The sequence below is a fragment of the Equus przewalskii genome, chromosome 4 (assembly GCF_037783145.1).
Source record: "Equus przewalskii isolate Varuska chromosome 4, EquPr2, whole genome shotgun sequence".
Lineage (NCBI taxonomy): Eukaryota > Metazoa > Chordata > Mammalia > Perissodactyla > Equidae > Equus > Equus przewalskii.
Window position 1 is genome coordinate 60736950 of NC_091834.1, and position 23363 is coordinate 60760312.

Sequence of the window (23363 nt, forward strand, 5' to 3'; positions counted from 1 at the left end):
GGTATGTCTCAGACTGCACGTATTTATGCAAGGGGATATAATTTAACCTACAGTGTATTTGAGTATTAATATATCATAGACAACTAGTGAAAGGAATCCAGTCTATTTCCTAAAATGATTGTAACCATGAGAGTAAAATATTGAGTTATTTAGCCTATCCCCCCCCAAAAGAAAACAAATTTTTCAAAAAGACTTATTGCAGACATATTTACAAATGGCTTTTGTGTGATGCTGTAGTTACTATGGCTACTCACAAATGACCCCAAAATTTAGTGGTGTAAACAACCATTTACTATGCTCATGAATTCGATGGGTCAGGAATTTGGGCAGGGCACAGCGGGGATGCTGTGTCTCCACTCCACAGTGTCTGGGGCCTGGAACCACTGACAGGCCATTCATTCACATGTCACTCACTCACTGGTTGTTAGCTGGGGGACCTTGATTCCCATCCATGTGGGCCCCGCCCCGTGGTCTCTATGTGGGCCGGTTTGGGCTCCTCCCAACATGGTGCCCGGCTTCTTACAGCTAAAGTCCGTAAAGAAAGAGAGACAAGTGGAAGCTGAAACCTTTTATGACCCAGCCCCACAGGTCACATAGCATCGCTTCCACAAAGCTCCAGTGGTCAGAGCCATCACAAGCCCTCACCAAGATTCATGGCAGGGGTGTAGGGCGTAAACCCCACCACTCTATGAAGGAGCGTCTGTCGCACGGAGGAGCGTAAGATGTGCATGGGCGATGGGATTTGGTGCTGCCATCTTTGGGAAATTAAACCTGCCCATGTGAAAATCAAAGTATTATTTCAGTTTATATGACTCTCTGGGAAAAAGGATAGAAACATTTAGGGAAGACGGACAGAGAAGGTCAGTCACAACTCCAACCAGCAAACTTCATCCATACCGAGTCTACTCTGTTCCAGGAACAGAGAGAAAGATTCAGATCCAAACAACATGAACATTCAAACATCAATGAACACCCATTTAAAACCTAGCATGCTCACCAGAGAACCTAGCACTCTTCTTTATACGTCTATATTCGTCTATACGAAAGGAAAGTCCTGCTGAAGTTTAGGGGCTTGGACCAAGTTAGTGGCACAACATGAGAGGCAAGTGGTTCTGGGGAAATTCCTGTGGGAGAGAGGCCGCCTCTGCCCCACCCACAGACAGCCCTTGCAAAGTCATGCTCAACTCTGCCTGTTCATTTCACTGCTCCTGTTAAATTCGTCTAACATAAGCAGCTCCTTGTGGAGTCCTGTTGCTCTTTGGTGCTGATTCATGCTTTTAAAGGATCGAAACAGATAAAGATTCAGATAAGGAAATGAAATACACACTGAAGAATATCCATTTAAAACCTAGCATGAGCACCAGAAAAATCAGTTTATTTTGTAAAGCATAGAACCCCGAAGAGTAGAGGTTATGTCAGTGAAGAGAGCTTGTTAATTTACCAGCCCTCAATTTCTTTCTCCAAATTCGTCATCCTTCAACAAACAGCTACCATTTAAACACACACACACACACACAAAATAAATATACCATAACCAAGAAGTTGATTCCATGAATGCAAAGAGGGTTCAATTATTATATGAATAGAAAGAAAAAATCAGGTGGTTATCTCCACAATCACTGAAAAGGCCTTTAACAAAATTTAACACCTATTTTTGAGGATTTTTTTTAAAGCGCTCAAAATAGGAATTGATGTATACTTTTTTTTTTTTAAAGATTTTTTAAAAAATTTTTTTCCTTTTTCTCCCCAAAGCCCCCCGGTACATAGTTGTGTATTCTTCGTTGTGGGTTCTTCTAGTTGTGGCATGTGGGACGCCGCCTCAGCGTGGTCTGATGAGCAGTGCCATGTCTGCGCCCAGGATTCGAACCAACGAATCACTGGGCCGCCTGCTGCGGAGTGCGTGAACTTAACCACTCGGCCACGGGGCCAGCCCCTGATGTATACTTTTTAACATGATAAAACTATAGAAATCTTAGCCCCAAAGCCTGCATCTTACTTAATGGGGGAGCACTAGAGGCTCCCTCACTCAGGCCAGGAGCAAAGGCAAGGACACCCACTATCTCCACTACTTTTAACAGTGAATCCAAGCTACAAGCCAATCAGATAAGAAAATCATTAGAGATGTAAGAACAATCAAACTATCTCTATTTGCAGGAGTTATAACAGTATACCTGGAAAACCCAAGAGAATCAATGATAAAAGCTGACACAACCAATAAAAAATCTAGTATATAGCAGAATGTAAAATTAACATAAAATAGCCACCGGGAAAGTTTGATAACACACTTTAGGAATATGGAGAAAGAGGCATTGTCATACATTGACCGTGGGAATGCAAAATGGTACACCAGCTTTGGAAGGAAATTGGACAATACCTAACAAAATTATATACTTATTTACCCTGTGACCCAGAAATCCCATTTCTAGGAGCCTATCCCAAAGAAATATTGACAAAAACAGGATTTTTTTAAGCACTCAAAATAGGAATTGATGGATAATTTTTTAACCTGACAAAAATATATAAACCAGGACCAGATACTGTGACAGATGCATAAGGCTATTATTCACTGCAGCACTATGTATAATGGCAAAAGAGTGGAAAACAACCCAAATGTCCAGCAACATGGGACTGATTAAACTATGATACATCCATAGAAGGAATACTCTGCAGCTGTAAACGAGGAATGATGGATATCTATATACCAAATGAAGTGATCTCCAAGATATGGTTTTAGTGGAAAAAAGCAAAGTGAAGAAAAGTGTGTATGGCATGCTACCATTCATCTAAGAAAGGAGGAAAGGGATTGGGGTGAATATGCAAATGCATGTGTGTGTGTGTAGTTTATTACATATACACATAATTTTTTAAACGGAAGGATAAACCAAACTTCCAAAATATGGTTACCTATAGGAGAAAAAGGAAACTGAATAAGTAGGACAAAGATAGAAGTTAGACTTCTATGAATATATCTTACTTTGTAGATTTGACTTTGGAACCATGTAAATATTTTACTTAATTATAAAACAAGGGCCACAGCAAAGAACACGGAATTCTCCACGTGATCCTGTTTTTAAGGCTATGAATAAACCTGAATGGAAACAGGAATCAACAGAACAAATATGACAGTTCTGACCAGTGAATAGGCTTCCACGAAAGTTAAGATGGGCTGGGCAAAGCCAGAGGAAGAAAATAAATGCTACCTGAGAGACTGTAACACACGACTTACCTCAACCTTGCTCTCGGGGTCATGATCAGCAGCCGAGAAATACACAACCTCTTGTACTTCATCCCTGGGCCGAGCTGAATTTTTCCCAAATACCACCAGACCGTCCTTAGCACGTGGTGGGAAGGCCACAAAACAGTAACTTGGAGGAGCTACAGGCATCCTGAAAAGAGAGAGAACGGTAGAGACAGGATGGGAGCAGGCCTAACATAGACTATTCCAACAGTGAGTTCTTCCAACATATTTCACCAGCTAAAACAGTTTTAGTATTGAACTGTGTGCAGCAAGCTCATTAAGAGATCCCAGCTGGCAAAGCAAGGTGGGGTGCCTGGAGTAGAACCACAGAGCCGCTCCGACCAGATACTGTTTAGTACTCCGTGGGATTAAACGAGCTCAGATTTGCAACAAACTGCAGTGGCAGCCAAAAGTGCAATGACGTAGGAGAAAGGAAAGGAGGTTATTGTTCCAGGCAGAAAACACACACACACACACTGCAATCTGTCACAGTAATAGAAAATAAATAAATATACCTTGTCAGAGTGCCCTACAGACACGCCTCCGCTCTAGAGATGTGTGGCTGCCACCTAATAGATTTGGTGGTGCTGATGGGGAAATAGGTCTAGAGATAAACTGAAAGATACTCCTCCTTTTTTATGCACTTTTAGTCCACCTCAATGACATAACACTCAAGCACCTCTTGGTTTTCCTCCCAACTCTCCAGCTGCTCCCGGGCTGCCTTGTTCTCCTCTACCTGAGCACTGAGCATCCTCACTGCTTGACCCTTCTTTCCCCATTTAATTCTCTTTTCTCTCTGGGAAAACTCATTCATGCCCATTGGTCACTTATGTGCCAATGACCTACACATTTAATTCCAGCTCAGTTTTCTCCTTGAGCCCCTGACCCAAAGACCCGACTGCCTACCCATTATCCAAAGCTGATTTCATCATCTTCTTCCCTAAACTAGGTTCCCTATCTCATTGGCCAGCTCCACTATCCACCCCACTGGAGCATCTGGAACTCAGGAACTATCCTTACCATCGGCTTCTCCATTACCTAACATACCACCAAATTCCACCTGTAGATTTGATCTCCAAATTTTGGGAACAATCTGCTTCTCTCCATCTCCACTATCACCACCCTGTACCAAGCTGCCGTCATCCCTAGCCTGGATCACGGCAGTAGCCTCCTAAGGATACTCCATGACCACTGTTATTCCCCCTCCAAAATATTCTCCACATTGCAGCCAAAGTGACGTTTTTAAAAGGAAGATTTGATCATGTCAATCATGTCCTCCCTGCTTAAAATCCTTCAGAGGTTTTGCATGGCTCTTGGAACAAAGACCAAAACCTGATCAAGCTTGTGCCCCCTCTCCAGCCTCATCTCATGCCACTCAGCCCTCCACTCTCTCAACTCCAGCACACAGTCCTTTTTCTAATTCCTCCAATACTCCCAGGGCCTTTGCACATGCTGTACCCGCTTTCCTGAGCACTCCTTTCTCTGTTCCCTACACCAACACCATTTGCCTAGTTAATTCTGCTCCTTCACAAACCAGTTCAAATGTCAGTCTAATTTCTGTCACTGTACCATATGCTCTCATAGAATCTTAACCTTTTCCTTTATAGTAACAATCACAATCTGAAATATTTGCATAATTATTTTATTACCAACAATCAATACTTAGTCTCCCTCCAAAGTCTAAGCAACATGAAGGCAGGGACCATGTCTCTTTTGCACACAACTATAAATGCAGCTCTACACAAAACCTTCTGCAGGGCACATTTTCAATAAACAACGAACAAGCGCTCTTTTCTTCTTTCTTAATACTCCCCCCAAACTGAAGCTGACTTTCTACAGCTCTTTCTCTGCACCATGCCTCTGCACCTAGATGTTCATGCTAGAATTTTGTTCCATTCATTTTTGTGCATATCTTTCAGGATCTGATTCAAAATCCCTTTCTTTCAGGAAGCCTTCTATAACGGACTCTGTCATTTTCTCAGCATCCATAAGCACTAATGCATCCAGTTTGTTCTAGGATAATGTGCATTTGTTGCTTGTAAATGTACTGCTTTAGCTGTTTCGAATAAAGCTCCCTGTGGGCAGGACCCATGCCACCAACAGTCACCCCTTTCTCAACTCCCTACTATAGGCACTCAAAGAACATTATCTATTGAACTAACTAGCATATTTATGTCATCAACTATACAATTAAATGTGTTTTATTTTATGAGTCCAAAATGTAAGTGAGAAGTAAAGCAATGTCCTCAGAAAAGCAACTGGGATTCAAAACTCAGCCCCACCACTTACTAGCTATGTGACCTTGAGCAAGTCACTTTACCTCTCTGAGCCTAGGTTTTCTCTTCTGCAATTGTTTTGCCTCAGCCCACAGGTTTACCATGAGTATCGAATGAAATGATTCTTGAGAACATATTTTGCAAACTGTAGAGGCTATAGGAGTATAAGATATTTTATTTGGGTTTTGACTGCTCAAATAGAGCAGCATCTCAAAATTTTTGTTAAGCAAGCCAATCAAAACCAACTCTCCTCACCCATAACTGGAGCAGTTATCAAATCGCAGGGTCAGCAACATTCTGTCTGTGTTTAGAAACATCTTTGTGAGGGACCATATTCCTATGTCTACATCGAGGCTACTTCAGGTTAGTCTGTACACGCACACCCTGGACTGTCAGAGGTCGTCCCCTCATTGCTTATTGCTTATGGCAGGCCCGTCCCCAGGGTACAGAGAAGTGGGGGAGCCCATAACTTTGAAAATAATTCCCTCTTAGCTCATGAAAATATCCCCCACTCCCTTTGTGAGAAAGAAAAGGCAGGACGATAAAGGGACTCCAGATCTTTCTCCCCTTAACCTTTCCCATTCTCACAAAAACTGCATTATCTTTAGACTCCAGGGGTAGAGAGAGAAAAACAAAGACTCTGTATGTGTAAGAAAGACCTAGAATAATTATAAGATAAAATGCCTTTATAGAGGGTTCTTAGAACTTGGGGGTGGGAAGAATTGATGGTGGGCCAAATAAAGTGAAACAGACCCAGAAGAAGATAAGATGGAGAAAGGACACATTCACCCATGTTTGTAAGCCTCTCATATGCAATATGACTTCCCTTCAGCCCCCGTTGGTGGGCCATTTCAAAAGTACTATTGTCTCATCTATGAGCGGAACTTTATTTGATCCTTAAAAATAGTGGGAATCCACTGGTCTTGAATTTTCAAGATGTATCTACAGAAAATAAATAAAACCCATAGGGTTTTTGACAAGCACCTATTCTTCAGCCAGGACGTCCGCTTGGCCAGCAGGTCATCTAGGTCACTGGACCATGACGAGGATGTAGGCAACAGAAGCCCAGGGGTTTGTGGGCCCAGGGAGGCTGGCTTTTCCACTGAATTTTGTGAATGATTGGGAATGCCAAAAGGGAGCAGAATTTATAAGTCTATTTTTTTTTAAATGCTGATGAACCAGCAAACTGTGCATCACAACCTTAGCAAACTAGCCAAGGCTAATTGTCCATATATTTTTCCTGGATCACCATTCTACATACTGACTAGCCTCGGAGATGACTTAGCTGGTTTCTTTTCTGCTCTCTAGATCAGTGCTGTCCAAAAGAACTTTTTACAATGATGGAAATGTTCTATCTCCATTGTCCAACCCAGTGGCCACTAGGCTTATGTAGTTATTTAAGTGTAATCAATATGATTAAGGAACTGAATTTTAATTTTATTAAAAACTTTAATCAATTTGAATTTAAATAGCCACACGTGAGTAGTAGGAATCCTATTGGACAGGGCAGCATCAAAACTTCCCAATAAACCAAGAAATGAAGATTTTCACATGAAGGCTTCCCATGATCCCAGAAGTACTTATTTGTGAAGTCCTCTACTTATTCTAATGACAAAATGTGCTATCAACCATATAAATTGAATTAGCAAAGAGGAGGCAGGACACTTTCGGAAGACTAAAGAAAACAAAGCTTAGGAAGCAGCTGTTGAACTCACCAGGCAGAGTTTAGGCAAACTCTTTTCCCCAGAAGCTAATGGTGCTCCCAGCCCTGGATAACAATTCCATTTCCCTTGATCTGAATCTCATATTCCTACTCTGAATACACCATGAAAGTGGCCCTCACTGCTGCCTGGAAATCCTCTGTGTACTTCTCTGGTCAATTTGTCTCTTTCTCCTCTAAATAAACTTTGATACCCTCACTTCTCTTCAAACCTCCAACCACCTCCTCTAAGCAGATATCTCTCCTCCTACTCCACGAAGGACAGATGGACGGGGAGGGAGATGGCGACGATTTTAGTGTCTATCCCATAATAGATAGTAAACCCACTGAAGACTTTTAAGCCAGGTTTTCCGTAGGAAATAGAGTCAGTGAACATAGACAACTTCTGAAAGAAGTTGGCTGTGATAGGGAAGAGACAACACAGTAGGTGGAGATGAAGAGATCGATAAGGAATTCCATTTCTATGCATCTACCCAAAGGAAATGATCAGGAATACGAACAAGATTTATGCACAGAAGTGTTCATCACAGTGGTATTTATACAGGTGAAAGACAAACTGAAACTTAATTGTCTAGCATCAGAGAAATGGTTAAAAAGTTTATGTTACATCTATATGGTGGAATACTATAAAACCATTAAAAATGTCTGTGAAGAGTTCTTAAGTGCATAGAGAAATGGTTTGAGGGATTCCAAAATAAATTATCTTAATTATGTAAAAAATATGCATAGAAAAAACTAGAAGGAAATGTGCCCAAAATATTAACAGTGTGCATTTAACCGCTGCACCACTGGGCTGCCCTGAATTTTATTTTAAAGAAAAAAATTGGGGGGCTGGCCCGGTGGCGTAGCAGTTAAGCTTGCACTCTCCACTTCGGTGGCCTGGGGTTCACCAGTTGGGATCCCAGGTGTGGACCTACCCACAGCTTACCAAGCCATGCTGTGGCAGGCATCCCATATATAAAGTGGAGGAAGATGGGCACGGATTTTAGCTCAGGGCCAGTCTTCCTCAGCAAAAGAGGAGGATTGGCAGCAGACGTTAGCTCAGGGCTAATCATCCTCAAAAAAAAAAAAAAAATTGGCTCTACTTCTACATCCTGACACATCTAAAATTTCAAAACTGGCAAATTCTTATATGAGTTATAGCTAGGACGAAATTTTTTATTCAGCATTATTATAGCTCTTCTCTGATACTTTCTTGTCCTTTTTGTTACAGCCTGCCCAATTCAGAGTTATTCAGGGAGGACGTGAATGTTCATTACTATTATTTACACAAAAAGTAAACCTGCCTCCTACAGTTGTCCCCTTAACAGGAAAAGAAAAATTCGCCCATCAGGAAGCCAATTCTGTGCTGATCCCGAAATGAAATCCTTCTGAAAGAGATTCAAGGAAACTCAATTTTGTTCCTGTTATTTGTCAAAATACTGGTAAAGATACCAGATATTCACACTAAGAAGGAAAAAGAAAAAAAACCTGACAAGTTAGCTCATCTATCTACTGTATAAAACATGTAGTTTGAAATCTTTGTCTACAGGATTTTTATAAATTGTCAAACTATTCATGCACGACACAAGAAACCAACTTCAAGGTTTTTCTACTTTTCCCCCTCTATCTCTATCCAGCTTTGGGAGATGTCATATTCTCCTCCACAAAGAAAAATAAACTAAAATACAATTAATTCGCAATTATACATGTCAGCACAGAAATTCAGTGCATAAAAATTTTTTTCATCTTTTACATTCAGCTTTAGAAAATAGTATAACCATTTGATAATGGATTTTCCATCATAACTACACTCTACTTAAACCAGCGTTAAAATCAGTGAACAGAGCTTACGCAGAAATAAAGCCATGATTGATGGCTTTTTCAAACGTGCTGGTTTTGAGGTGCAATTCTGAAGCCGTTTTCTGAGTCAGGGGGACCCAGAGGTGGGGTGGGGTGCGGTGGCACACCCTAGGCCTGAAACCGAACCCAGGAGCGTCCAAAGTAGTGTTTTCCAAACTGCAGGTTGTGGACCTTCTGCCAGCTATAAAATCACTTTAGTGGATAGGATCCGCATTTTTCTCTTTAGAAAAGCCTTTTTTATAAAAGAATATATGCATTTCAGTAAGTTAGTACAAGAAACTTTAATTTTAAGTTCGGGTATACACATATGAACACGTAAGTGTACATGTACTGGGTTGAGACACCCCATTTGTCTCTTACTGTGGGTTTCAAGCAAAAATCTTTAAAAGCAATGGGTCTAAAGGGTAGGTCTACTGAATAAGGCTTCTTTGTGGTAAATGCCAATTAGGATTCTTGCCAGGCTAGCAATAAACTAACAGTTCCAATTAATGAAACACTCCAATTTAACTCCCATAGATGGTTAAACTGACAGGCACTTCCTAAGAAGTACTTGCTAAGAATATATTAAAGTACATTTATCTGTAGTCTATACTGTATGTTTTCTCAAGCTGAAATTATTTTTAACGTTGTATGCTATTAGAAGAGAGGGGATATTAAAAGAATGGAGGCTGGGATAAGGATGCAAGTTGTAAATATTAAAACATCACATAGCTGGTATTGTTTTTGTGGTGGAGAAAAGAAGTTAGATTATTCACCAGCTGGAAGGGCATGAAAAAATAGCTAGTATTTTCCTTCTCACAGCCCCCACCTCCAGTCAGTTCTCAGTATGAGCCACCTGTTTTCCTTTAGACTAACCCTGTCCAATGGAACTTTCTGCGATAACGGAAATGTCCTACATCTGTGCTGTCCAGTACAGTGGCCGCTAGCCAGACGGGGCTATTGAGTACTTGAAATGTGGCTAGTGCAAGTGAGGAACTGAGTTTTTAAGTAATTTAAAATCAAATAGCAGACATTATACTAAGTGAAATAAGCCACTCACAAGAAGACAAGTACTGTATAATTTCACTTCTGTGAGGTTCCTAGAGTAGTCAAACTCATAGAGACAGAAAGTAGAAGGGTGGTTTCCAGAACCTGGGGGGAGGGGCATGGAGAGTTGGTGTTTAATGGGTACAGTTTCAGTTTTGCAAGGTGAAAAAGTTCTAGAAAGTGGCTGCACAACAATATGGATATACTGTACACTTAAAACGGTTATTAAGATGACAAATTTATCTTATGTGTACTTTACCACAATTTAAAAAATTTTTTAATTAAATAGCCACTCGTCGGTAGAGGCTACAGTACTGGGCCACTCGGTTTTGGAGATTGTGCAATGCCCTGTGGTCAAGTATCCCAAAACCATCATCGTCCTCCTTATCAAACTCCTTTCAAGATTCCTGACTGCCTCTTGGAAGGAGGCATCAGAACTCCAGCTTTCCTGGCGTTCACAGCACAGGAGCTGCCTGTACTGGCATTCACCCTCTGACTGGGGACAGAAGCCTGGGTACAGGCGTGGAAGGCTGGAGCACTGCACCCCCGTAACTAGGAGACCGCTTCCAGAATGTCTAGACGAGGAGGGAGGAAGCTGCACGGGAGAAAAGGTCTTTGTCCTCAAGTTCAGTGAGTTGTTATTGAAGGGCGTGAATGCTCCAAGCCCGGGCAGGGGTTTTCTTCGCCTGACTGCCAAAGAGCCCTGCCCTTTTAGCTCAATGAAGCTGGAGTGGCCCTCATCAGTCACCTTATCCAGGAATAAGAAAGCCTTGAGTTGCCTGAGAGGAAGAAAATGACTGTGTGTATAAGCTATAGGCTTATTAACTGTGTTGCAAATAACTGTGAGAAAGCGCCTTTCCTCACACAAGGAAATGAAACCCAAATGTTCAGCTAGTCTTCCGTGCTCTCCAAGCTCCCGGCTTTTCCGAGGAGGCTGGGTAAGTTTAAGTCCAAGGTCTGTGGATTACCACCTTCCAGAAAAGCAAAGAAGAAATTATTTTCTAGCGTTACTTTACTGATTGATGAATTCATTTTTTAAATTATTGACATTCCTGCTGAACTGAAAATAGGACAGATGATACTCATTTATAAATTGATTTTTCTGTCATATCTGCTGTTGAAATGGTAAGGAATAAATCAAGTGTTTGGGAAAGGAATTATCTAACTAAAAATTGGAATGTAAATGCCAGCTGATGAAAGGCGTATAAATTAGCTCAGACTCGTCAAGCTCTGCCTGAAAGAAAGGAAGATTCTACTAAGCGTTTCACTGAAAATTCAAGATACTAGAACATAAAGCTTTAGGACTCCACAGCCAGTGAATTCCAGCTTCCAATACTTAATGCCTTGAATGAGAACTATCTAAGGGAAGAGAGATCCTGTAGGGTACTAAGTAAGTAAGCAGGCCTTGGAGCCAACCTGGGTTCAAATCTCAGCCCCCTGTCACCTTTCTGAGGCATGGATAAGGACAGGATTGTGCCCGTCTTTAGCTGACATACTTCCAGGCAGCATGGGGTGGGACAGGGGTGGCAGGCTCCATGTTTGTTTGGTTTGGCCCAGAGTGCTGGGCTAGATAGTATTTTTTTAAAAACCTGAATTAGCCCCTAACATTTTAAAATCTAGAGATTTTCCAAAGAAATTCAGATACTTGGTTTTTCTTGAAAACTCAAAGGATCTGGCAAGCCCGGGTCCACATTCCTGCATGACAGTGAGACTGGGGTTGAGAAGGGCTCCTCTCCACAGTCCCCTCCAGTCCCGGGCACTGAGGCCAGTGAAGCGCCACCTATCATCACCCCGGGACTATTGCTTTGTTTCTTCTTTTCCCGTTCAGTCGTATTCATTTACAATGCCTGGCTGCCCCTGCAGCCCCACGTATACAGGGACAAGAAAATGACACACTTGAAAGACAGACAGACCCTTGTTCCTATCTTGACTCCACCCTCTAACCTGGTGAAACAGGCAGGTTAGAAACTCTCTCTGAGCCAGAGCTTCCCCATGTGAAAATGGAACTAATCCCCCACACCCAACACAGCACTCGTGTTCGTGTGAGAGCTTACGGAAAGCACCTAGTCCTGTGGCTGTATACAGTGGCACTCAATAAATGTTCACTTCCTTCCCTCCTACTGTCCCTGGTGATGGGTTTGCCAGTTTGGCACCAATTCCTACCATGCTCCGATGCTACGATACCCTCTCAGCGACGGCTTGCACCTGACATGTAAGACACACTCCAAGTCTAACCAAGATGTCTTTAAAGAACCAAAGCGGAAGGACAGAGCCTCTAGCTCTAGCCATCGGCTTACAGGGAAGACAAAGGGCACGGTGGGGATGCACCAGCACAATCCAGACCGTGAGAGACGCCACAGGACAAATCCGATTTCTTCAACAACAACGACGAAAACTGCAAGGAAAAAAAGAACCAAATCAACCAACCAACTGCCGTACACAGAACTTACGTGGATCCTGATTTAAACAAACTGTACACAAACTTTATAAGACAACTGGGGAAATGTGAGCACCGGTTGGATATTTATGATACTAAGGAATACATTTCTTAGATATAATGATGTTGTGGCTCTGTCTGAAAAAAGAGCCGATAGCTTTCAGAGATACATACTGAAATATTTCCACGTGAAGTGATAGAGTGAAAGTAATCAGGGTGGGGAGAAAGGGTGGGCGTTCAGAAGAAACAAGATGGACAATGTAATAAAAATGGCTGAAGCTGGGGAGTGGGTACATAGGGGTTTACTATGCTGTTCTCCTTACTTTTACATGTACCTGAAATTTTCTGTAATGAATAACTTTTAAAAAGTAAAGCACAGGATAAGATGTTTAAAATTCTTTGAAGATAAGAAACAGCACTGGACTGATCTAACACAGGCAATGTTTTCTCGGAGTTATTACCTGTGAGTAACTCACTCAGGGGCTCAGATACCTCCTTGAGGAAGGAAGACGGACAGGGAAGGGCTTTAGTTTGGCTCGGGATGTTAGTGCACTGGGGGAAGAGGCGAGTCCCTGGTTCCCTCTGCTTTGCCTGATCCCTTTTCCTCAAGTTGTAAAACCCTGGTCTCATCAGACTGTGAGCCCCGTGAGGGCAAGGACTTACATAAATTCTTATTTCCCTGGCACCTAGCACACAGCCTGGCACATGATAAGACCTCGCTAAATGTCTGCTGAGCAAATGAAGGGGAAGGAGGGGTATCTATATTTCACTTCAATGAGAGAAAAAGAGCTGAAAAATCTGATTCTGACAAGATGCTCCCATGCTGTAGTTCAATCCATGGTAATCACATTTGGCCACACATCAAAATGGTCTGGGCAGCCTGTTAAAATGGCAGCTTCCTGGACACCCCCTCCTTGGAGATTCTCATTCAGTGCGTCTGAGCTGAGACCACAGGAAGGATGTTTTTCACAAATGCCCAGGTGATTCTGATGCAGCCAGTTCAGACTGGTGTGCAACAGCCATGGGAGAGCTTGTTTAACTTCTTAGCTTCTCAAAAGTATTATTCATTTTTTCTGCCTGGCTCTTTTTGGGACTGTGGAAACTTCCCAACACACGCGAGAGGAGTACCACAAAGCCCTGTAAGGCATCAGCCATCCTCAAGCGTCATCAACTTTCTGCCTTCTTGCTTCTCAACTTTATTTTTAAGGAAACCATTTAATTGTAATGGGATGTTGCTGAATTCAGCAACAGCACAGGCAGCGGCGTTCTCTGCCTTCAGGATGAAAGTGGGCGAAACCCATCCCTGGTGAACTTGCGAGAGTAGGATTCTCTTCTCCCTTGTATGACGAATAGGGGTGTAGGAGGCTGTGTTTTCTCGTCTCTAGCTTTAAAACTGGGAAATCAGGCTACATGACAACCAAGAAGATTTGGTTTGTTAAGTGTTATTTAAATGTTTTGCATTTTTCACTGCTTTAAAGAAATCGAGTCTCATCCAACTCTTTAAAAATGGCTTAAAAAAAAAAGTCTTCTTTATTGAACACAGATGCAAGGTAAACCCTTTGATGACTACTTTTGCCTTGGATAGAAAGTAAGAAATTTGAGCCAGAAAAAAGAAGAGTTAAATATCATGTCAAGCAGTTGAATATTTCTAAATCAGTAAGACTGCTAAGAAATATCCTTAGGACACTTTTTTCTTAATGATTGAGATGATCACAAACTGATTTATTATTTCATCCCAAAAATACTGCAATTCAGGTGATTAGTGAGAGGAAATTAAAAGAGTGTCTATTTAAAAATTGTAAAACCATGGGGTCCGGCCCTGTAGCCGAGTGGTTAAGTTCACGCTCTGCTTCGGCAGCCCAGGGTTTCACTGGTTTGGATCCTGGGCGCCAACATGGCACTGCTCATCAGGCCATGCTGAGGAGGCGTCCCACATGCTACAACTAGAAGGACCCACACCTAAAAATATGCAACTATGTACCAGGGGGTTTTGGGAGAAAAAGGAAAACAATAAAATCTTTAAAAATTGTAAAACCAAAATTCCAGGTAATTAATGACTACTCAAGTTTACCATAACCGCTGATAATTTAATGGGCCACTGCTGGTACAACCTTCTCTCCCAAAATACACCTACTTAGATGATTATAAGAATCAAAAAAGAAAACAAAACAAATTTATGACATAATTGGCTATCTATACACATCATGGAAAGCCAGGAAATAAAGAAATAGATGGGAACAAGCTCGTAAAATGAAAAGAGGTCACACAAATTGTATATGGTATCATTCAAATTACATATATTATTTAGATAGGTGATGCAAAAAGATCATAAGGAAATGCAGCAATATTTTGAGGAGTAATATTATCCCTGGTTGTAGTATATCTGGTTGTAAACAATTTCTTAACCTCTATATATTCAGTCACTTTCACATTTCCCACATGAAAATATAGAATTTGTATGAAAATATTTTTTTAAAAAAAGAAAAGGAAGAGTGGAAATCGAAATAATCTATTATTCCAATTCATTGTAGCTAATAAATATGGGCTTGCAATAAGGCAGAGACTCGTGGGTTGGGGAGAACCCCACAGTTTAGCCATGGCAAATGAACTCATTTGATCTTTTGGCCACATCTGATTCTGCCTCATTTGCAAGATATGGTCACAATGAGAAATATGAATAAAGCAAAATGTCTAACTTAATGCTTCATGTGACAGACTAATTAAGGAAATGTAGAGTTTTCTATAGTCAAATGGAATGTTGTGCTTCAAAATCTACATTTATTCATAGGATAAATTAGGAGGTAACTAATCACTTTACAAAAGTATACTTCAGGGGCCGACCCAGTGGGGTAGTGGTTAAGTTCACATGCTCCACCTCGGCAGCCCAGGGTTCACTGGTTCAGATCCCGGGCATGGGCCTATGCACTGCTTATCAACCCATGCTGTGGCAGTCGTCCCACATATAAAGTGGAAGATGGGCACGGATGTTAGCTCAGGGCCAATCTTCCTCAAAAAAAAGTAGGGGCAAGCCCAGTGGCATAGTGGTTAAGTTCACGCACTCTGTTTTGGCAGCCCAGGGTTCACTGGTTCTGATCCCGGGTGCAGACCTACGCACCACTTGTCAAGCCATGCTGTGGCAGGCATCCCACATATAAAATAGAGGAAGATGGGCACAGATGTTAGTTCAGGGCCAATCTTCCTCAGCAAAAAGAGGAGGATTGGCAGCAGACGTTAGCTCAAGGCTAGTCTTCCTCAAAAAAAAAACGTATTCTTCAAATCACTCCAGAATTCCTCTATAATGCAAAGTATTTTTATTTGATGTTTCCCAACTCTTAAACGTCAAAAAATTTTCATGGACACTCCACATAACAGTCATTGTAGCTGGTTTGTAAAAATACGTAATGAATATGTCATGAATTTAGTAACACTCTCAATAGATATGTATTTACTAAATGACAATGGAATTCTTACACATTTGAAAAATAGTAGTGCAGGTACAGATGGCTCATTATGTAGTCTGTGTACATTCAGTGTTGGGACACATGGATTCAAGGACCACCTGCCAAAACTCCACCACACCCAGTGATCTGTCCATCATTCTGGTGCATTCATAACATGGTACCACGTAAAAGAAAACGCAGGCTGCGTGCTTATCTCTTTTGCAAGAGCTCTTTTAGGGATTTTAGAGTGAGAGGAAGAGGAGAGATTAGTTGAATGGCATCCATTTCTCATGGATGCCTCTTTTTTTTTTTTTTTTTAAGATTTTATTTTTTCCTTTTTCTCTCCAAAGCCCCTCCGGTACATAGTTGTATATTCTTCATTGTGGGTCCTTCCAGCTGTGGCATGTGGGATGCCGCCTCAGCGTGGTTTGATGAGCAGTGCCATGTCCGCGCCCAGGATTCGAACCAACGAAACACTGGGCCACCTGCAGTGGAGTGTGCGAACTTAACCACTCAGCCATGGAGCCAGCTCCCCCTCTTTTTTTTTTTTAATGCAGGAAAGAGTAGATAAACAGCATAAGCGGGATTCATTTTGTCACTCAAACTAGCCAAATTAGAAAAATACAGACAAGTTCATTGTAAGGAAGATGTTTTCTAACACATGGCAGGTTGGAGACAGTTTTCCATCTTTCATAGTAATAGAAAGAAGCAAAGAAAGTGGCTTGCGTCACATTAATGATGCACGTTAGAACTGTGCAGTCACGATGATCTCTCTAAGCAGTTACATGATGGCTTTTTAAGAAAGATTCAGACAGACTTGGATTCCAGGCGTAGTTCCTCCACTAAATTCTTCATCTATAAAATGTGGCCACAATGTCTACCATGTACTGTTATGGGGATTAAATGAGATAATATATGTAGAGTATCTAGAATGCAAGAAAGGTTTGTTCCCTTAACTTGTTCTTAAAGAACAGTGTTCTGGGAATATAATGATATTGGAGATAAAGGAGAAGAATGTGTTTGAAACAGGCAGGTATGTGGTCAGCTGCCAAAAGCATTCTCTGTGGGGAAGATCTGGGAACTACTGAGCAAGCCGCTTCTAGGGTCCTTTCATTTCCTTCTGTTCTCATTTCTAACATTGCTGTCATTGTGTCCACTAATTTGGCAAGGTTACTCTGAATTATGACCTTCCTATTCCCACCATCTGTTTTCCTCTCTCATCTAAACAATGCATTGTCTATTCTGATCTTTTCCCATTAATGTGATTTGATATGTACCTGTCAACTCTGCAGACTGAGATTCTAAAAAACCTTCCCATTCTTAAAATGGTGGTTTACACTCTATCCCTGTAAAAAAATTAGCTGAACATTCACTTCTTACAGAAGAAATAAAGTAATAAGATTTAAATCTTGCTAGTAACCAGAGAGTTACTTTATGTCTAGCAAAATGGACTTTAAAACTACTTTGTAAATGTCCATTAAGGTTAGAGCCATTGGCGTTTTACCATTAGGAAATTTATCCCACTTTATTATCAAAAGGACCCTATATATATATACAATAATATGTGTATACAAATATATTTGTATGTATATATATGTGTGTGCACATAAACGTTTATGTAAATATAAGTATAAAAGATAGATAGATGATAAATACATAGATAGATGATAGACTGATAGATAGGAAAAAAGAAAAGGGCCAAGAAGGATTAATATCTAACTGACAATAGGAGTAAGGGTGAGATATAGAGATAGAAACTTTAAATTTTACTTTATCAGTTATGTCATTTTAAATTTCTTTATAGCAAGCTCATATTACTTCATTGGATTTTTAATCATTTTTTTATAAATCTGATTACTTTAGTGCTTGAGAAGGACATTTTAAGACATTTCATTGAATTCTTCCAGGTCACTAGGGCACTGATAAGTGTAATTTTAAAGTATACTAAGGTTTTACTTTAAGAGGAGAAAAAAATATTCAGAAGAGCCTTTGATTGCTACATCATTTTGATTAGGATTTTTAAGAAGTCAGATGAATTGCCAATGTGTATTTTGAGCCCCTAACCACCTACAGGCTGCTTGTTCAACCCAAGGGAAAATGGAGCTCCACAGATGTTTTCAAGGTCTCTATCATCCAGAAGAAGAGGTGCTCATGTACACAACCAAGAGAGGAAGGCAGCAACCTAACTGAAAACAATGATTGGAAAGCTTATGGGAGGTTTCAAGGATGTCTACCTCACCTTAGGGGAGTAGATTAAGCACTGAGAGATTTAGGTTAAATATATAACCATTAAGAACACACGAAGAAGCGAACATTAACCATCTCCAGCTCTTTCCCTCTGCTTCAAGTGAGACTCAAGCTGGAAGACCCCCAGCTCTCTCCCCTTTCAGTCACTCTCACTGGGTGACCTGACATTCCATCCGGTTAAGCTCACCACCATCTCAGACTGGGTTGATGCTGGGAGCTACTGAGGGAGGGAGGACACGTAGATATGATTGACACCTACATCACTTCTTGCCTTCTTGGATTTCAGGTAGCTTACCTGTCACAAAAGGAATGGGAGCAGGTGGTCTTAGCCATTCCTTCCACTAATAAGAGCTTTGAAACCACCCCTGAGAGTTGCTGAGAAGAAGATCCCATATAAGGCCCAGATTGGGGGTAGGTATGAGAGTGAGGGTAGAAGAGACACATAGAATGATGGAAAAGGATATGCCAATCACCTGGTAGTGGGTAGGTACAAAGTGCTAGAGGGTTGTGGCCAATCAATCTCAGAGAAAAAGCGAATACAGATCCTACTTCATCCCAACGACTCTTTTCTACATTTCTTGGCTCTTTCATCCATTTGTTTCTCCAGCTGAACGTTTAAAAAATTTGGGAAAATGTTTCCAGAGTCCCTCTAGGCATGTGATTGAAATTATACTGGCTTTATAGATTCATTTGACAGGGATAACTAAATTAATCAAAATCATAAAATCTAACATTTTGTATTGGAATATTAACCATTCACTATGAGCTTAATAACATGCTAAGTAATATATAAAAATATATAACATATAAAAGTTAAGAGTGGTTAAGTCTTCCCCAGGGTCATATGACAAGCAAGTAGTGGAGTGGGAACCCAAACTCCAAAATACTCTTAACTACCAGGCTGCCTGCCTCCATCTTTCCAACCAGAGGCAGGGCTAGTCTTTGTTGGCGTGAGCTTTTCTCTAAGTCCATCATTGGAGTTCTGTAGTTTTCTTCATGGGGGTTCTGCCCATTTGCTGGTGAGTTTACTAGAAGGAGATGTACAAATCCTCAATGAAGTAAACTGTAGGGCTTTTGGGGGACATCGGAGAAGATCTGAAGAGCAGGGAGATATTCCTGTTCCTTGCTGGGAAGATCCAATGCTATACAGAGGTGTCAGTCTCCCCTAATAATCCACGGGGTCACTCGGCAGCAATCAGTCTTGGACATAAACTGACAAAAAGGGTCCTGAAGTTCATCTAGAAAGGCTATGTGAGAGTACCCAAGAAGTTTCAGAAATGAAAACTAATGACAAAAGACTAACCTTGCGTGATATTAAACCACATTACAAAGTTTCAGTAATTAAAACAGTTAATACTGATGCAAGAATAGACAGATTAATAGAACAGAGACTCCTGAAATATATTCATATAATGCAGGAAATTCGTATATGATGAAGGCTGAATTTGAAACCGAGGTGAAAAGATGTATTAAACAAAAAATGGTGTCGGGATAACTGACTATTTAGGATGGGGAAAGGAGGGAAGAAATCTGTCCAGATCGCTAACCCACTCCTAATCCCCAAAAATATTGTTACTCAAAAATGTAACAGTTTTGAGCATTTATATTGGTAGAACCAGAGGAAGGCTAGTCTTTTCGTTGTTGTCCTCGTATGCACAAGTGTAGAAGAAAAAGTTACCTTAGTGTGTAGTGTTGTAATAGGCTAATATAAATTCTAATAATCCCTTGTGTTTTTTAATATGCCATATTTCATCCCATGGAAACCACCCAGCAAAGTCAGTGGACAGTGTTTGTTTATCCCATTTTAAGAAGGAGATCATAAGAGTCTTGATGAGTGACTTACTCAAGGTCACATCCCTAATTAGAGACAGAACCAGAGCTAGGACCAAGGTCCCCGGACCTGCAGCCTGGAAACCTCTCTTTGTATGAGAGGCATTCATCTTACCTTGATGTGTTTGATATGTTTGTGAAACCAGACATATCAGAATGTGGAAGAGACTTTCCAGTGTGCTGCGCAGTTGTGTCCGTGCTGTCCTTTCACCACCCTGGTTAGTCTCATCACTGTAACCCCTGCCAACCCCAATTCTGTTGACTCCAAATCCGGGAACACCACACACTCTGCTTTTTCTGCTTCATAAAGTCTCATCATCCAGCAGTCCCAGCCCACCACATACTCACTCTCTCCATCTATGAAGTGTCCCGCAGCACCTGCTCCTTGTAGCCTTCTCCAGCCATCCTATCTCCCCTCCAGTTTCTGTTCAATCTTCTCTCTCCTTACATGTCCAGGTCTATGTCAGTATAACACACCTCAACCAACCTCCCCTTTTTGTTAATGATCTAGACCAATACATTCCAACAGAAATATAATGGAAGACAGATGCAACCACATATGCAATTTTATGTTTTCTAGTAGTCACGTCTAAAAAAATGAGAAACTGGTGAAACTATTTTTAATAACATATTTTATTTAAATCCAATATGTCCAAAATATTACTTCAATATATAATCAATATAAAAATTGTTAATGAGATATTTTAAATTCTTTTTTTTTCATATATTTGAGATCTGGTGTGTATTTTATACTCACAACATATCACAATTCAGACTAGCCATATTTCAAGTGCTCAATAGCCACATGTGGCTGCTGGCTAGTGGCTACTGAACTGGACAGCACAGACCTAGGCTCTTATTCCAATGAAAATGATCATAATGACTGATTATTGCTGGATAAAGGGATCATGGGTGATTTTTAAAAAACAGCTTTGGTTAGGGCCGGCCCAGTGGCACAGCAGTTGAGTTAGCAAGTTCCACTTCAGCGGCCCAGGGCTCACCAGTTCTGATTCCAGGTGCGGACGTGGCACCGCTTGGCAAGCCATGTTGTGGTAGGCATCCCACATAGAAAGTAGAGGAGGATGGGCACAGATGTTAGCTCAGGGCCAGTCTTCCTCAGCAAAGAGCAGAGGATTGGCAGCAGATGTTAGCTCAGGGCTAATCTTCCTCAAAAAAAAAAAAAAAGAAAAAGAAAAAAAACAACTTTGGCTTATCTGTACATTTTTCTCCAACAAGCACAAATTGCATGTGTTTATGTATTTTAAAAACTTGTGATTTAAAATATCTGGCATATCAGGGGAATTTAAATGAATCTGCACACTCATGCTCTAATGCAAGTTATTTTTTTTAAATGTCACACGTGGCATCAGCATGTCTTCACTTTGACATATCTATCCACATCTAGCTCCTATCTGCTTTACCATCTCAAATTATTCTCCTTGTTCCCTACAACCTGCCCACCTTCTTCTTCTGAAGATCACCAGGTTGAAGGTACAGAATACCCAGAAGAAATATTCTCGAGATCTTCGCCACCTCTGCACAAACACCAACGTGTGTACAATTTCTGGTTCTGCTTTAGTAGATTTGAGGTTACTGGTATATGACTCAGAGAATTCAAATTCAAATTCTAGAAAAAGCCTCTTTCTTCAGGGCTACTTCAAAGTTATTTTAAAATAGGCTTGATATTTACTTTTACTTAAAATTAGATACATTCAAAAACTATTATATGTCCTACTTTGGTTTCTTTTAAAAAGAAATTGACCTAATGATTCTCCACAAACAGGAGCAACTCATTTTTTAATCAGAAAATGCACTTCTCACCTCAAAGATTTTGACTAAATTATGTTTCTGGTTCTCAAATATAGAAGCAGTCTAGTCATTGGAAAATGGGAACAGGAGGTAGGCACAGTTTAAGAAGTTAAATGGGCTTGAATCAGGAAACTAAAGTGTAGTCACTTACTTTAAATACCTATAGATTTTAAAATTCATGTCACAGCTTGGTTTCCAGCTGCTCTACACATTTGCCGTCCTAATAATGACAGGTTTGCCCTTTTCCCCCAGGCTTTGAAAGGTGGCATGTGGAACCCTGAAATGGGGGGTTATAAGACCTGGATTTTGGTCCTCACTGCCAGCTGCCAACCAGCTATATGACCTTGGGCACAGTCCATTCAGCGTGCTGGATTCAGCCTCCCAGGCTGTAAAAAGGGAGCTGACAGCAGACAACCTCTCTCAGGCTGCTCCCGGCTCACCACTCCTGACCTTTGCGCTAATCTTCCTCTATTCCATTATCCCTGAAACACTTGCCTCCTCATGCAACTCCTCCTTCCTAAATGAGAAGATGGCTGGCAGCACGACAGTGAAACGGGAAAGAAAGGCTGTTCAAAAAATAAAAACTCCTAAAATGCGTCATCTTTCAAGAATTCACCATTCTCTTGTGCCTGGGTGCTTGCTCATGGTGCTAAATCAGTTCTTCCAAGGAAATTTGCTCTAAGAACCTGGTATTTGTTATATGTACTATTCTTGGATGATGTTTACACTAGACACTCATCTCTTATGAGCCACTTGTAGGTACAAAACACAGAAGTTACGTATCAAACAGACATCAGCAGCCACATAAATAGACTTTAGCAGAGCCTGGAGAAAATCAGACCAAAATCACGGAGAGTTTTAATTAGGTCTTTGCATCAGCTTTTGATAAGTTAGAGAAGATAATTACAGCTCCCCAAACTTCCCACTGAACCTCTCCAGGACCCGACAGCACCCTGTAATCTAGCCTGATGCAAGAATCACTCCCTACCCCAAGAGCTGGCTGCAGCCACACCCAGAAGAGCCTTCCCTCCCGAAGATTCCCTCACCACGGCTTAAGTCAGGGGGCAGCTGATGTTAGCTGTGGTCTGTGCTGCTTCAGTCTGGCCTGATTTTTCATGCTGCCATTTTGAATTAATATAGGTTTCCTCTGCAAGTGATGCATCTTCTGGGCAGGCTTGGAACACAGTAGGCACACGCACACACACACACAGACACACACACACACACCACGCGGAAGCTGGACACCAGAGTAATTCAAGACACTTGCAAGCAAGAATTAAACAGCAAATCCAGAAAGGCAGTATTATTTAACAGAACTCTACCAAGTCAGTTTTGTGTCACGGTAAATGACAGCTTCCTTAGACGCACTTGGGTATAATGGACATTTTTAAGCTCTAAATCCGGGTCCTCGTCAATTTTCTCAAGTTCAAGCGCCCCTCCTGCTTTGCAGACCACACTCGTCTCAGACCTCAAGAGTGATGTCGCCCAATAATCGGCG

The 23363-nt window shown here is 41.2% G+C and overlaps 1 protein-coding gene across 2 annotated transcripts in view; it reads right to left on the minus strand.

Moving 5' to 3' along the window:
* The window catches only part of SCRN1 (secernin 1), a 61598-nt gene that overhangs the window by 36809 nt on the left and 1426 nt on the right, over nt 1–23363 (minus strand). Inside the window, exons 2-3 of one of the 2 annotated variants that reach the window (XM_070616127.1) lie at nt 12400–12497; nt 3227–3386 (exon numbers count right to left, since the gene is read on the minus strand). In XM_070616127.1, the coding sequence (XP_070472228.1) occupies nt 3227–3385 (159 nt within the window). In that variant the 5' untranslated portion in view covers nt 3386; nt 12400–12497. The remainder of the gene's footprint in view (nt 1–3226; nt 3387–12399; nt 12498–23363) is intronic. The other variant, XM_008522955.2, reaches the window with a different exon arrangement.